We start from the raw sequence: 13681 nt of genomic DNA on the forward strand, positions 1-13681 counted from the left end.
GAGGAGGAGCTTATGCAAGAAGAGATTGGAAAGGAGGAACACATTGGTGTGGGGGTGGAAGATCAAGTGGATGATGGTACCTCTCAGCACTTCAAATATTTGCCGGCACATTGATCAGTGCTTCACATTTTTCATCGGTGTTCCTGATCCCGTGGAGCGCAATCTGCTGGCATTGCTAAAGACATTCTACGATAATGAGTGTGCTGAACAGCAACTTAACTTGACATCTCCACGCATCCGCTTCCAAGATATACACAAGGTGGCTACCATATTTGACGTTGTGCGGCTATTCCCAGGTAAGTCAGCGTGTTCCCGTTCACCTTCCTATACTAGCTTTCACTTACTAAATCGACCATCAAAGTACTCATCTTTCCATGCATTTGGACGCAGCGTGTGCTCCGAACGCGCATTCTTGGTGCCAAAACATGGGAATGCCTGCAACGACGCCGTGTGAAGCTCCAGCCACACTTATTTGCAGAGGACATTACTCTGTCTGTTGCTGACCTAATAGCAGCATCACAAGTGCAACTTCAGCAAAAACTAAGCCGCGAATATCAAATTCTGACACCAACAAGTGAACAACAGGCTACAGACAGCGCTCCATTCACCCCACGCAAAGTTGTCCCAAGCACGTACGTTCAAGCTCTGCTCATAAATTTGAATTTCTGCATTCACGAGCGATCTTACATTCTGCGTTTGATTTTGAAGTGGTAGTGAGATGGGAAAACCCACCACAGACGAATCGTACGAGCTGGAAGAGCCTCCAGGTTTCATATTAATATCTGATCCTTGCTCTTCCTTGAACGAAGCTTGGCGCATCTCCGCAAACCACGCACTGGCATCCGTTTACATCCAAGATGTGCTTGAAGATTCGACAACGACACTCGAGGCGCTTCGAGCAGAATTTGAGCAAGTCACCAAACAGATCTGCACAGGAGAGCTCAGTACCGATAAACTGGAGCAGATTCGTCAGCGACTTGTGAAGTTCCATGGCTATCGCTTTGCACACTCGCTGCTAACAAAAAGCAATTTGAAAGAACTATCGCATGCGTCCAAGACGCAACCTGATGAACGTCGTGCACAGCAGCGCTACACCAAGGCATGGAGTGGCAGTGGTCTAGTGGAGGACAAAATGATCTACTGGAAAGAGGTGAGCTAACGTTAGTTCGTTTTCTTGGGCTGCAGTTAGAAAACTGTGAACGTGTTAACTATTGTTATCTGCCGCAGTTTGAAGATCTGCGTGCTAGGCGGGCATTCTATTACAACATTCGGACGGGTGAATCACGGTGGGAGAAGCCCGCCAATTACGTGTCCAAGAAAAAAGTGAGAGGATGTAAGAAAGAGAAAAACATTGAAGCTCTAAAATAATAAAAAAACAGAACGAGGTGCCTTTCAACTTTGTGGAATTGTGAAGCCATACAAATGCCGATCAAACCGTACTCGATACTCGTTCTATTGATTTCAATTACCGAGAAATCATCATCTCGTATCCTGCCAACAGGATGGCACTAGACTCTTGCAGCAAGTCGTAAATCGGACTCAACTCGGCATTCGCCGATGCGCTCACGCGCTGGGAATACGCATCAAGGCACTTGGTAATTTCTTTCCAGGCCTGCTTTTCAGCTTGCAGGCCAAGTCGACGAAATTTCCAACACGGATAGCCAAGGGGGAGCTCCTTCCAAGATGGCGATGAAGCAGATGACTTGCCACTGGAAGATGGTGGAGTCGTAGATGGCGACGAAGGCTGGCCGATCACTGCACGCGTATCTAGCCACTCAATATACTTGGAAGCCGTCCAGTGTTTCATTTGATGTGGGAGTTGGAGCTCAGGCGGAGCGCGAGAAGTGAGGTGGTGCCAGACGTTACTCGGACGGATTCTGTCGATTGTGGGATCCCGAAGAATCTCACTGTTGCCAAGAAAGATCATGTGGCGGAACGCGCGCAGCTCCTCGTAGACCGCCCCGACATTTCTCAATGGCACGATGTGCTCCAGTCTTAGCTCTAACTGTGCCATGTCGTCCGCGAGGCGCAGCTTACCGTTTTCAGTTAACGGTCGTAGCAACGATGCATGTCGAATGAACACGGAGATAAGCCGCTCTACAAAATCTTCCAGGCATTTGGTAGCGAAAACAGCAACGGGGAGGCGGCGCAGGTGCTCATCTAGAATAATTGCAAAAGTGTTGCAGAACTCTTGCATATACTTCGAGCCACTTAAGCCTTGCGATGGCCGAACTCCACCGCTACTTCGCGGCGCATCGCCTGACGTGGCCACTCTGGCCGCCGCACTTTGATCACCGAAGGATTCCTCGTGCATTTTCGCAAAAATATTCTCGAGTAGTGCAGCGAGGGCTTGTAGGTAGAAGCCCAGCAAGGCGAATTTCAGGTCACCGATCATCTCACGACACGGAATCAGGATTTTTGTGCACAAAGCTTTAGCTTCTTTTGATGAAACCACACCTGTTGCGACGGTATCCGCGGCAGATGGCACATTGGTTGCTGCTCCCGTTTGAGTGCCATTGTGAGCTGCTGCTGTTTCAGTACGGTTTACAATCTCTTCAACTGCATCATCCAGCAAACTCAGCACATTCATGAGCCCAACGTTATGAGCCTGTGCAGGAGTCCGTGCGAAAGACGGCATCGTCGAGGCTGCAGCCTTGCCTTGGTACATAATTCGCTTCACGTTTGAACAGAAGAGGCTAACTGCCTTCCGCACTTGTTGAAGTGTACCATCTAACAGCACGGGGTCTTGACCAGCGTGCTCCAACTCGGAGAATATTGTGCGTGACAGAGTTTGCATATCGCTCCGACCAGGTGGCGACGCGTGGAAGTTTGAGCTCTGAGGGAACATGAGCTGAATTGGGTTCGACATGCGACGGTACGCTCGCTCGATAAAGGCATCGTAAAGTGGTGCCATGGAGTCCAGTAGCTGGGTGCGCTCGGCCGGGCACCCCGCAATTGGCGTCAACTCTCGCTTCACCGAGTCGTCCATCGTGTCGCCCTCACTATCAGCCGTGGAGTCGGCAAGAAATTCTGTACCTGCACTTTGCTTCGTCGAAGCGAACAATTCATGCAGAACTCGTGTCGCTTGCTCGCGCATACGCGGATACTCCGCGATCAGCACTGATTTGACTGCTGTACTGTAGCCAAGTGTGGACGCGAACAATTCCCGTACAAGAGCACAAGTGACTTCCCAGAATGTAGCAAAAAGAGATGGCTCATCCGGCTCCAGCACCAGATCTAAATACTTTTGGCCCGAAGTCGGGTCCACCATCTTCAACAGCACACGCTGAAGATTCCACACTTGCATAGCATGAACGCGGATGACATCGAAAACATCTTGGAGGGCTTTCCACACGTCGGACTTCTGAACAATGCTACCTGATGCTCCATTACTTGTGTCCAAGCCGTTGGAGCCGCAACTGCCGGAGCGTACAAGCTTCTCCTCCGCGATAGCAGCAGAGCACTTCCGCTCCACTTCCCGAATCACGTCATTCACTGAGGCTTGAGCTGTCGTGGCTAAATCTCCCAGATAAAGGAGGATCTGGAGAGCGTCACCCACGTCTGCCTGGCTCAAATTCTGGATACCTGAACGCAATGCGGCACGCACTTCGCGCTTCAAGTTCGCACTAAGCTTGCGCGTAGCTGGTAGCTTTGCGCGTACAGCACTCAGCTCTTCGAAGTTTTCATCTTGTACCAGCAATTCCATCTCTCGGATCGCGAGCGCCACTGACGCCATCTCGTTCTGTCTCGCATATCCCGTGAGTCCACACCCATTCTCCACTGAAACTTTATTCGATGTCGCATCAGCGCGGTTCAATTCAGACCCCAGCACACGGTCTGAGAGCTGCTGGAAGCGCAGAACACGCCTTACAATGTCCCCGCACTGCTCCACGTTGCGGTAGCGCTGGATGGTATCGCGTAGATTCTCGTGCTGCTCTCGCACCAACGCATGGAGCGAGTGTACTGACTGCTTGAGTTGACCCACCGAGCTCTGCACCGATGTTACGTGGTCCTGCAGCTCATCCACGGAGCCCACCTGATCCAACAGCGTGGCATGGTGCTCGCCAATATGCTCCGAGATGACACGGTCAATGCGCTTTACGGCGCCATCTAGACGCTCCACAAATTGCTCTGATTGGCTGGACTCATCAAGATCCTCAGTCAACGTGAAGCTGGTGGAGGAGCTGGAGCGGAGGCGAGAGTTACCACTGACGTCCCGCGAGGCTGAGTCGCGCGCAACAACGGAGCTGGCGATGGCACTAACGTTGCAATCTGGACTCAAGAACACGCCCAATTGCGCTACAGTTGTGCAAGTGGATACAGAAGTCGTTAGCTGTTAGCAAGAAGGTAAAATAATGGATCCGGCCGCCCACCGTCGCTCTGGAGCTCGCGCACAACCGCCTCCATGCTCTGTGTTTCGCGTCACTGAGAGATACAATTATGATTTAAGAGAGTTTTGTTTATGCTCAAATGACGGAGGAGAGACTCTATGAGAGTTGAAGTTTATCTTTCAGTTTGTATGGACCAGGAAATCAGTTGCAGCACAAGGCAACGAAAAGTGGCTCGAGGCGCGCATTCGAATTGCGGATTCCGCACTCGTTGCTAAGAAGAAGACCATCACTCTGCATTCCGCGTCGTGGTGTGCATTCAATTTCCATACCTAGCGCAAGGTAAAATGACAACGAAGGAGGCGGGCGCGGGCTCCAAGTGCTATGTGCCCGACGACACGTACGTCTGGCTACCGGCACAGATCCTTCGCGAGGACAAGAGCTCAGACCCCAAGAAGCCCGAGAAGACAGTTATGCTGCGCGTTTACCCTCCGCCCGGTGATACAACTGCTGTTGTGGATAAAGAACGCGTGTTGGACTTCAATGACCCCAAGGTCAAGGCCATGCTCAAGAGCTTGCAGCTCGAGTCGCTGCCGTACCAGAACGATAACTTGGGGCCCGAGGGTATCGAGGACATGACGGCGCTCAACTACCTGCACGAGGCCGCTATCCTGTACAATGTTAAGACGCGCTTTCTGCAGAAACTTCCCTACACGTACACAGGCGACATTTGCATCGCCGTGAACCCTTATCAGTGGCTACCAGAGCTCTACTCTGAGCAGACACAGTCTCAGTATCTCACTAAAGCTCGTGAAGAACTGCCGCCACATGTTTACGCGACGTCCATGGCGTCTTACAACGACATGAAGCGGTATGAAGTGAACCAGTCCATTTTGGTGAGTGGGGAATCGGGAGCTGGTAAGACGGAGACCACCAAGATTCTCATGAATCATCTGGCTTCAATTGCTGGCGGTCTTAACGACTATACTATCAAGAGAATTATTGAGGTGAATCCGCTGCTCGAGTCGTTCGGAAACGCCAAGACGGTGAGAAACGATAACAGCTCTCGTTTTGGCAAGTTTACTCAGCTGCAATTTGATAACGCCGGCATCCTGGTGGGAGCGAGATGCAGAACGTACTTGCTGGAAAAGACTCGTGTGATTTCGCACGAACAACTGGAACGGAACTACCACATTTTCTATCAGCTGCTTGCTGCGAGTGACAGTAGGGAGAAATGGTTCCTGGATGACGCCAACGAGTGCTATGCGTACACGGGTGCGAATAAGACCATTAAGATTGAGGGCATGTCGGATGATAAACATTTCGAGCGAACGAAAACGGCTCTTGGGCTTATCGGCGTCACGGAGGAACAGCAAGAGGTTCTCTTTGAGGTGCTTGCAGGCGTGCTGCATCTTGGTCAAGTGGAAATTCAGTCCAAGAACAATAATGAAGAGTCTGGACTTGTGCCGGACGATCAAGGAGCGAAGAATGCGACCAAGCTTCTCGGTATTTCTGCAGCAGCTCTGGACAAAGCGCTGTGTTCGCGCCAGATTGCAGTCGCTGGAGACAAAGTAACTACTTTTTTGAAGAAAGATCAAGCGGAGGAGTGTATCGGTGCCTTGTCGGAGGCAATTTACTCCAACGTGTTCGACTGGCTAGTGGAAATGATCAACACGTCCCTAGAGAATGATAGGAAAATGCGCTACCATGTGGGCATCCTCGATATTTTCGGCTTTGAGCACTTCAAACACAATTCCTTTGAACAATTTTGCATTAACTATGCAAACGAAAAACTTCAGCAGAAATTTACCCAGGATGTCTTCAAGACAGTGCAGATTGAATACGAAGCTGAAGGCATCCTCTGGAGTCACATCGACTTCGCAGACAACCAAGATGTGATATCTGTGATCGAGGACCGCCTAGGAATTATTTCGCTGCTGAACGACGAGGTGATGCGCCCCAAGGGCAACGATGAGTCTTTTGTCTCCAAGCTCTCAACCATTCACAAGGACGAGCAAGATGTCATAGAGTTTCCTCGCACATCACGCACACAATTTACAATCAAGCACTACGCCGGTGCAGTTACATACGAGTCACTGGGCTTCCTCGAAAAGCATAAAGACGCACTTCTTCCTGATCTATCCGATTTGATGCGGGGCTCGTCCAAGCAATTCCTCAGGACGATTTTTACCGAAAAGATCGGCAGCCCTGTTGCCTCACGGAAGAAAAGTACGAGCAATGCTCGACGTGGCGGCCGAGCTATGGGAGGATCTTTGACAGTGACGAATGTGGGGACCCAATTCAAGGACAATCTCAACGAGCTCATGACTAGCATTCGTCAAACGAAGGTGCACTACGTCCGCTGTATTAAGCCCAACAAAAACAAAAGTCCAAACGAAATGGATCAACCAATGGTGGTATCGCAACTACGTTGTGCTGGTGTGATCGAGGCAATTCGTATTTCTCGTGTTGCGTACCCGAACCGACTGCTGCTGGAGGAGTTGGTGGATAAATTCTGGGTGTTCGACGTGGAGCATCGCAATACCGATGTTCCTGTCAAACAGCGATGTGAGGCATTGATGAAAAAGATGGAATTGTCGTCGCCGGAGCAGTACCAGATTGGTCTCTCACGCATTTACTTCCGATACGGCATCCTAGAGCAAATGGAGGACAAAAAGGCAGAACGCCTGGATGTGCAGGCTCGCCACTTGCAGCACTATATGCGGGGATTCTGTTGCAGGCTTCGTTTCCTTCGCAAGTTGCAAGCAATTGTCAAACTGCAGGTATGTTTCACTCATCACCATTCAGCGTGCGCTTCGTTCATGGCTAATCGACTGTCTGCGCAACGCGTGTGAATAGTCTGTTGCTCGATGTGTTATCATGATGAACCGGTACCAGTCGTTTAAGACTGCTGTGATAACACTCCAGGCGCACTGGCGCGGATACAAAGGGCGTTGCATTGCCCTCGAGGCCAAGAAAAACAAGAGTGCGATTATTATTCAGAAATATGGTCGTCGCTTAGTCAAACGGTGAGTATTTTACTGTCGCGATATCATATCGCGTAAGTTCTGCTAATTCGCTATGTTGGTGTTGTCGATATACAGCAAGCAATTCAAGGATGAACGGAAGGGGGCTGTAAAGATTCAAGCATTCCTGCGTATGAAGTACGAGCGACCGAAGTATATGAAGGCTCTCCAGGAGAAGAAGCAGCAGGCTGTTATGGAATACCAACTCAGCAAGTTGCAGGAGCGCCTCCACGACGAGCAACGGCGAAACGCGGAGCTTAAGAAAGACCGGTTATCCAATTCATCCACGGACAGCCAGCTGTATGCAGAAACTAACGGGACACGATCTCGTGGGCGATCAACTGCCCACATGTGGATGGCTGACGCTGATGGTATTATCAGCCAGCTCAACGAAGAGGCAAATCGTTTACGCAAAGAGAATGAAGAGCAACGTGCACTGACGGCACAGCTGAAGAGTGAGGTTGAAAAGCTTAAGTTTGACCAAACGGTACTAACCGCTAACTTCCAAGTCAAAATCCGCGGATTTCAAGATGTGGTACGGCTCTGGCTGCATTTGAATTATCTCGCTCTTACCCACGTGCTAACTATCCATAACTGTATGTGTCGTATGCAGATTCGTGAAAAGGATAAGAAACTCGAGGCTGTAGAACGCGAGTGTGTTAAACTTCGTGAGCATGTAGGGTCCGACCCTATGCAGTCAAGTCAGAAATCTTTGCGGAAGGATCGTCGTTCCGTGTTCAGAAGGTTGGGATCGAAGAAGGAGTTTGATGATGGCTATGACAATGGCGATGCCAGTCGTGCGTCGACGGCAATGCAAGCGGCACTTGCTCAGAGATCCGCGGACACGGCGCAGTTTCTCCGCCAATCTGCGCGGCGTATGTCTCGCACAAAGATGTGGCGTAACAACAGCGGTGGTGACAGCGATGGCGAGGGTCGTTTCTCTGGTAGCGATATAGGCGACTCTGGTGGCCGCCCATCGCTGCTGCAGGAAGTGAGTGCGGCCGGCGCCGGAGCTATGGAGTCTTTGAAAAACAGGCTCACTGCTGTCAAAGAGAAGTACTATGGAGAGGAGGGGCCATCCGCAGCGTCGCGTCAAAACGCGGAGCCCCGTAGAGCATCTGCTGCAAGGGAGTCGTTTAACTTAGATGCTTTGCCTCTTCCTCCCGGTTGGGAGACTCGATTGTCGCGCTCAAAAGGCAAGGCATACTATTGCAATCCGGAACTGCGGATCACGCAATGGGATCATCCGTCTATCGAGTCGAGTAAGGTGAAAAAGCAGGCAGCCGTAGCTGCTCATCGCACGAAACGGTAAGACGATGATAATGGATGCTGTGGACTACATGCAGAGCAAGAGGATGTTAACTAAGGGTGGCTGTGCAACATTGTGTAGAGGAACATCTATTATGGGGAGCACTGTCGGGAGTCCGCTGCGGGATTCAATAGGTACGTTGAAGTGTTCGATGTCGGTGCCCATTGAGCTTGTCTCACTTTCATACTGTAGACGGCGTGCTCACGATGGAGGGTCATATCTAGATAGCTCCGACGGAAGCAAGTGCTAGGCTAGTACTTGAAGTAATGTAAAGTGACCACTACATGTACATCCCATTTGGGCGAGATCCGTCGTAAACGACATACACGTCAACCTGGAGATCGCCTTGCTGACTTCGTTCTACGTACTCGTTCTCGTAGCACGTTTGACATAGGTACGTGTCGTCGCGGGAATTCCAGACAGCAGCAAATACGGCGCTTGAAAAACCGCTACAGGGTCCGCAGAATCGACACTCATCAGGCTTTGCCCAGCTTTGCTTCATTCGACACGGATTGTAGAAGAATTGTTCATCTAGCAGGATTCAGGATACCGTCAAGCGTTAGTGCCAACAACACCTTGCTTACAGTACACTGCATCCTCGGCACTCACCAAGCACGCTGTCAACCATGATCACCCAGCAGTTATCGTACTCGAGTTCCTTCGAGCCTAAACCAGTAGGCTTCTGAATGTTGACCTTCCCTGTTAATCTGTTGCGATACCATGGTGCTTGGGTCAATATGTCGAACTCCTTTATGTACAGCTCGGACAGCATATCGCGGAGCAACTTGCGCGATGTAAACCCGCGGAACGCACACTGAATGATCAATGCGCTTTTTTGACGAGCTGCCCGCTCCTCGGTGTTTTCAGCAAGCTGCAAATGCAAACATAGTACTACGTAGTAAGATCACCAGCAAGCAGAGCGACAGCTCTTCGAGATGATCGTACCAAACGCTCGTCCTGCTCATCATCCAGCGTTTTCAAGTAGTCTGCTTCTGCCGTCAGCCAGTCTTTCTCCCCCTGCGCAAACATCACGGAAGTAAGCTGCATGTTCAAGGCTGCCAGTTGTTTGGCATTCGATACCTTGAGTCGTTCCTCCTCAGCTTCTTCCGCCACAATCTCACGTTGTGCACGCTCGATGATCTCCCTCTTCGGCATCACCACACCACTGGACTTGTATTTTGTTTTGAGTAGCTTCGAGCGCACCTTCACGCGTTGATGGAGTTGTGCGTGCATTTTTTCCGATTCTCCTCGAACGTCATCAAGCTGTAGTAGCTGCTCGACTAACTTCTCACGTGTGTGAACCTGCTCCGCAATTGTGTTTTCCCATTGAGTCCTTAGGCGTTGGTAATTCTCCTTCTCCTGCACCTTCAGTGCTTCTTTTCGTGCGACCCTCTCGGATTTGAATGCTTTCCACTCTCGCTGACGCCGTCGATGCACAATCTTTTGCTTCTCAACATCGTCGATACGACGGCGTTCCTCCTTGCATTCAGCCTCCTCGCGCAGCTTATCATACCTCTCTGTCACCTTGCGTCGGTGTCGGGCCGCTTGTTGAGCTGCATCTCCAGAAAGCCGCAACATATTCAGCTCAAAATCTCGCTTTGCGTTTTCTTCTTCAACTCGTTGGGCATGTTGTTTATCAGCAGCAATATGCCGGAGAAATTGCTGCAGGCGACGTGCCATCTCATCGTGCACAGATGCTCGGAATGCCTCACGTTCCTGTTGTATAGCCGCCATTTCGCGATAATAATGTGTCAGCAGCTTTTTACGAGCTTGAATGCGTCCTAATCGACCTCTATAAAACCGCTGGATGTGAATGGCAAAGACGTTGTGGCGTCGAAGTTTGCGCACGTGGCTTGTGAAATGAGCTCGCATCCGATAGGCGCCTTGCACAGCTAATACGGCTTGTATCTTGCGCCAGATCTCCTCTGCTCTCATTCGTCCGCGCATGCCGCGAAAGACACGTTGAATTTCAAGAGCTGCGATGCTCGCCAACGCGTGACGACGTAGTACCCCAAAGGCAGTTCGCTGCTTGATACGCGTCGCGATAGTGTAAGCGAACATCATAGTGGAGCGAGCAGCTTGGCGGTCTCGGGCATTCTGTGCCCACCTGTGGAAATATAAGCGTGCCACCTTCGTCTCGTTGAAGTACCGGAGTCGCCGTAGAACCCTCCTGTTGTGTTCGCGCCGTCGGGCACGGTACACGAAGTCGCGATAAACAGGAACACTGAGTTCGTCAATTGCGGTGGTGTGTGGTGTCATGCGATGATTCATCAACGTTCGTAGCGGTGGGAGCTGAAGTAGTCGTTTGAAAGCCCGATACGTGATTCGTGAGCACGAGAGACTGGCCGAGGATACTGAATAGGGCGTTGCTCGAAGCGAAGGAAGCATACTAAATGCAGCTTGAAGCTACAAACATGTTTCACTATTAGAAGAAATATTGTGAGGCAGTGATTGACTTACCCTCTCTAAGACAAGGTGCGAAGCGGCGGGATTTTTCATCGTGTGAGCGAACATCAGAGTCACATCGCCAGCGTCGATCGTGTCTCTGTCGTTGAGCTCAAGACAACCACTTGACGCAAATACACTAAAGGCCCAGTTTAACTGTTCTCGCATTGTGAGCAAAGGTTCCTGTAGCAATCTACCAATTCGGCGTAAGTCAGAGACAAAGTGTCAGAGCAGCAAGCTAGGAGAAATGATACCTCAGCGCGATGAGTAGAATTCTCCAGTTGAGAGCGAGGACATTGTCGGCCGATCGCTCACAACAGTACTGTAATTTTTCCAGATGACGGTCGAGCGCCAGGCGAGCTAATATCTTTTCGCCTTCCTCGGTTTCGGTGTTGTAATCTTCACCTCGTGATTTACCTTGCTTGGCTTTTTTGGTTTTACTGCGATGGCGAATCGTCGACACGGCTGGAATTCCAAAAATGTGTCGAACAACACTCGTGAATCGAGCTTTCGTGACGAGATGATGGGGGAGCGCACGAAAGAATCCTTCATAAAGGGATCTCTCATCACCCGCAAGACGGATGCTACGGAAACATGGTGCGGACATGAGTTTCATCTATTAATCCAAAAACCGTAACGGTGTTAGTGTGCTGTGTGGTTCCTAAGACAACGATATACATTTCGCTTACCAATTGCAAAATCTCACGCCACTTCTTGACTTGAAAGATCTCAAGCGTTGCATATGCAGGAATAATTACTTGTGTTGGCAGCTCAGTGATGGCCCAAGGTGCATCCTCTCTTCTCTTCTGTGCTTCGGTCTTACTATTTTTTCGCTCAGATGAAATACCAGATTGTGCGACATCGGACTCGTCCCCTCTCGCTGACGCTAATATGCGTGACTCCAGCTCTTCCAACCGCGCATCAAGATAGGTAATAGCCAGCTGATTCTCCACGTTAGGATCCTTCTCATTTCCTGTATCGATAATAGACAAAGCGTCCCTGACATTGCCTTCAGGGTCTGCATCCATGACGACGCTTTTGTGTCTCTTGGACCTCAAAGCTCCATATCGGGACTTGCTTCGAAAGGTCTTCTGTCTCAGATAGAACTGAAGATCTAGCCCACTGCAGCCTGCTTTCCTCTCCTAACCAACTCGAGACCTCCGTATCGTTCCTTAGGTGTCCGCAAGATAATAGTTTATGTCGAAATATTTGCTGATGGATCTTAGCGGCAAACCTGCTGCTCTGTGCATCTGCTGCGGGGGAGGCTTCTAGTCAGCTATGGTAGGCTCTACGACATGGTGGTGTCCTCGGGGCTGATTAAAGCGTCAACAAAAGCTTTGTCACCTGAACCACTTTCAATCATGTGCTGGATCGACAAGAAGCCATCCCCGTTCATACGGAGAAATGTTTCATCTGAATGAGCAAGCGCCTTGAACGCCTGCTGGAGCACCGCAACGTGGAAAGTGGCCGCACAACTGCTACCATACTCACCTTCGTTTGATGCAGCACAGGAAAACTCGATAAACGCCGACGACGTAGGCGCAAAGTCGATCTCGCACGAACCTGTCTCCGACGTCGCGCTCAAGATTAGACACTTCGCTTCCGATCTATCTTCAGGGCTTCTGCTGTCTGTGTCTGCCATGGCGATCGTCACACTCGCAGCACTGGGCAGATCGTAGAGCTCGGCAAAAGCGTCTCGTAGAGGCTCCGACTGCATAATGCAGCGAGCCACTACTGCAGATTGCTCGAACGCGGTTTCGAACTCCAGCTGGCCCATGTCGCCGCCTTCGTGCTCCAGAACTTGCATGGAGCACTCGCACATGACTCCGCCGTCCTCCACGACGAGTAGCAAACTTGCACTCTATCACAAGAATAAAAGTATCGTCAATACTACATGCGAATCTATCGTATTCTGTCACCTTGTTCTTTACCTCTGGCTCATACGTCATCCGTAGTGACGTGGTGGCTAGAGCGGGGGGTCCAAACATGGACAAGCACTCGATCAGCAGGTTTACGTTAAGGGCGAAGCTCAGCTGCACGGCGTCCTCGTCATCTTCGTCCTCGTCCTCGTCCTGCTCTGCTGCTTCGGGTCCTCCAGCACCGAACTTGTACTTTTCGAAGAGCTCTCGCCCGATGGACGTCTTGATCTGCAGAGATTTGCCCTTCGAATGCGAAGTGAATAGTAGACCCCGTCGATCCACATCGCAGCGCACACGCTGGTCGCGCTTGCCATGCGCCAGGCAGCTTAACAGCGTCACAAGGATTTTCACACTCTCGGCGGTGCAACTAAGTGTCGGTAACGGGACATGTAAAGCACTTCCACGAGTGCTTTCTCCGCGGTTGCCTCTGGGATGGTAATCGTCGAGAAGCATTTCCTAAATGTATTTTTTTAAAATTGCTAAAATAGGCGAAGTCAGAATTGACTTTTTGCTGACTGTAATAATTAGCAGACTAGCCGAGCGCCGCCGCTACGCGGCGATAGTTAAGGTTTTATTCAAGTTGTTTGCCTTCCTCCCTCCGCTTCGCTTCGGGTAGATAATTATTCTAAAACCTATGAGCCCCTATGTGCCTAA

The 13681-nt window shown here is 50.6% G+C and overlaps 4 protein-coding genes across 4 annotated transcripts; 1 reads left to right on the plus strand and 3 right to left on the minus strand.

Moving 5' to 3' along the window:
* Positions 1–1383: 1383 nt before the first annotated feature.
* Positions 1384–4407, minus strand: PITG_01621 (conserved oligomeric Golgi complex subunit 5, putative; the record flags this gene model as incomplete). Its single annotated transcript, XM_002908204.1, has 4 exons — positions 1384–2967; positions 3037–3746; positions 3825–4299; positions 4374–4407. The coding sequence occupies 4 exons, from the start codon at positions 4405–4407 to the stop codon at positions 1466–1468; spliced, it is 2721 nt and encodes a 906-aa protein (XP_002908250.1).
* A 268-nt stretch (positions 4408–4675) lies between these two features.
* Positions 4676–8887, plus strand: PITG_01622 (myosin-like protein; the record flags this gene model as incomplete). The annotated part of the gene is made up of 6 exons (XM_002908205.1): positions 4676–7111; positions 7188–7357; positions 7433–7889; positions 7968–8662; positions 8745–8797; positions 8856–8887. The coding sequence occupies 6 exons, from the start codon at positions 4676–4678 to the stop codon at positions 8885–8887; spliced, it is 3843 nt and encodes a 1280-aa protein (XP_002908251.1).
* A 303-nt stretch (positions 8888–9190) lies between these two features.
* On the minus strand, positions 9191–11660 carry PITG_01623 (uncharacterized protein; the record flags this gene model as incomplete). The annotated part of the gene is made up of 5 exons (XM_002908206.1): positions 9191–9194; positions 9314–9534; positions 9609–11069; positions 11124–11291; positions 11514–11660. 5 exons carry the CDS (start codon positions 11658–11660, stop codon positions 9191–9193), a joined length of 2001 nt encoding a protein of 666 aa, XP_002908252.1.
* Positions 11661–12396: 736 nt separating this feature from the next.
* On the minus strand, positions 12397–13480 carry PITG_01624 (uncharacterized protein; the record flags this gene model as incomplete). Its single annotated transcript, XM_002908207.1, has 2 exons — positions 12397–12967; positions 13095–13480. The coding sequence occupies 2 exons, from the start codon at positions 13478–13480 to the stop codon at positions 12397–12399; spliced, it is 957 nt and encodes a 318-aa protein (XP_002908253.1).
* Between the last annotated feature and the right edge of the window lie 201 nt (positions 13481–13681).

This window comes from Phytophthora infestans, genomic scaffold, assembly GCF_000142945.1.
Source record: "Phytophthora infestans T30-4 supercont1.2 genomic scaffold, whole genome shotgun sequence".
NCBI lineage: Eukaryota > Oomycota > Peronosporomycetes > Peronosporales > Peronosporaceae > Phytophthora > Phytophthora infestans.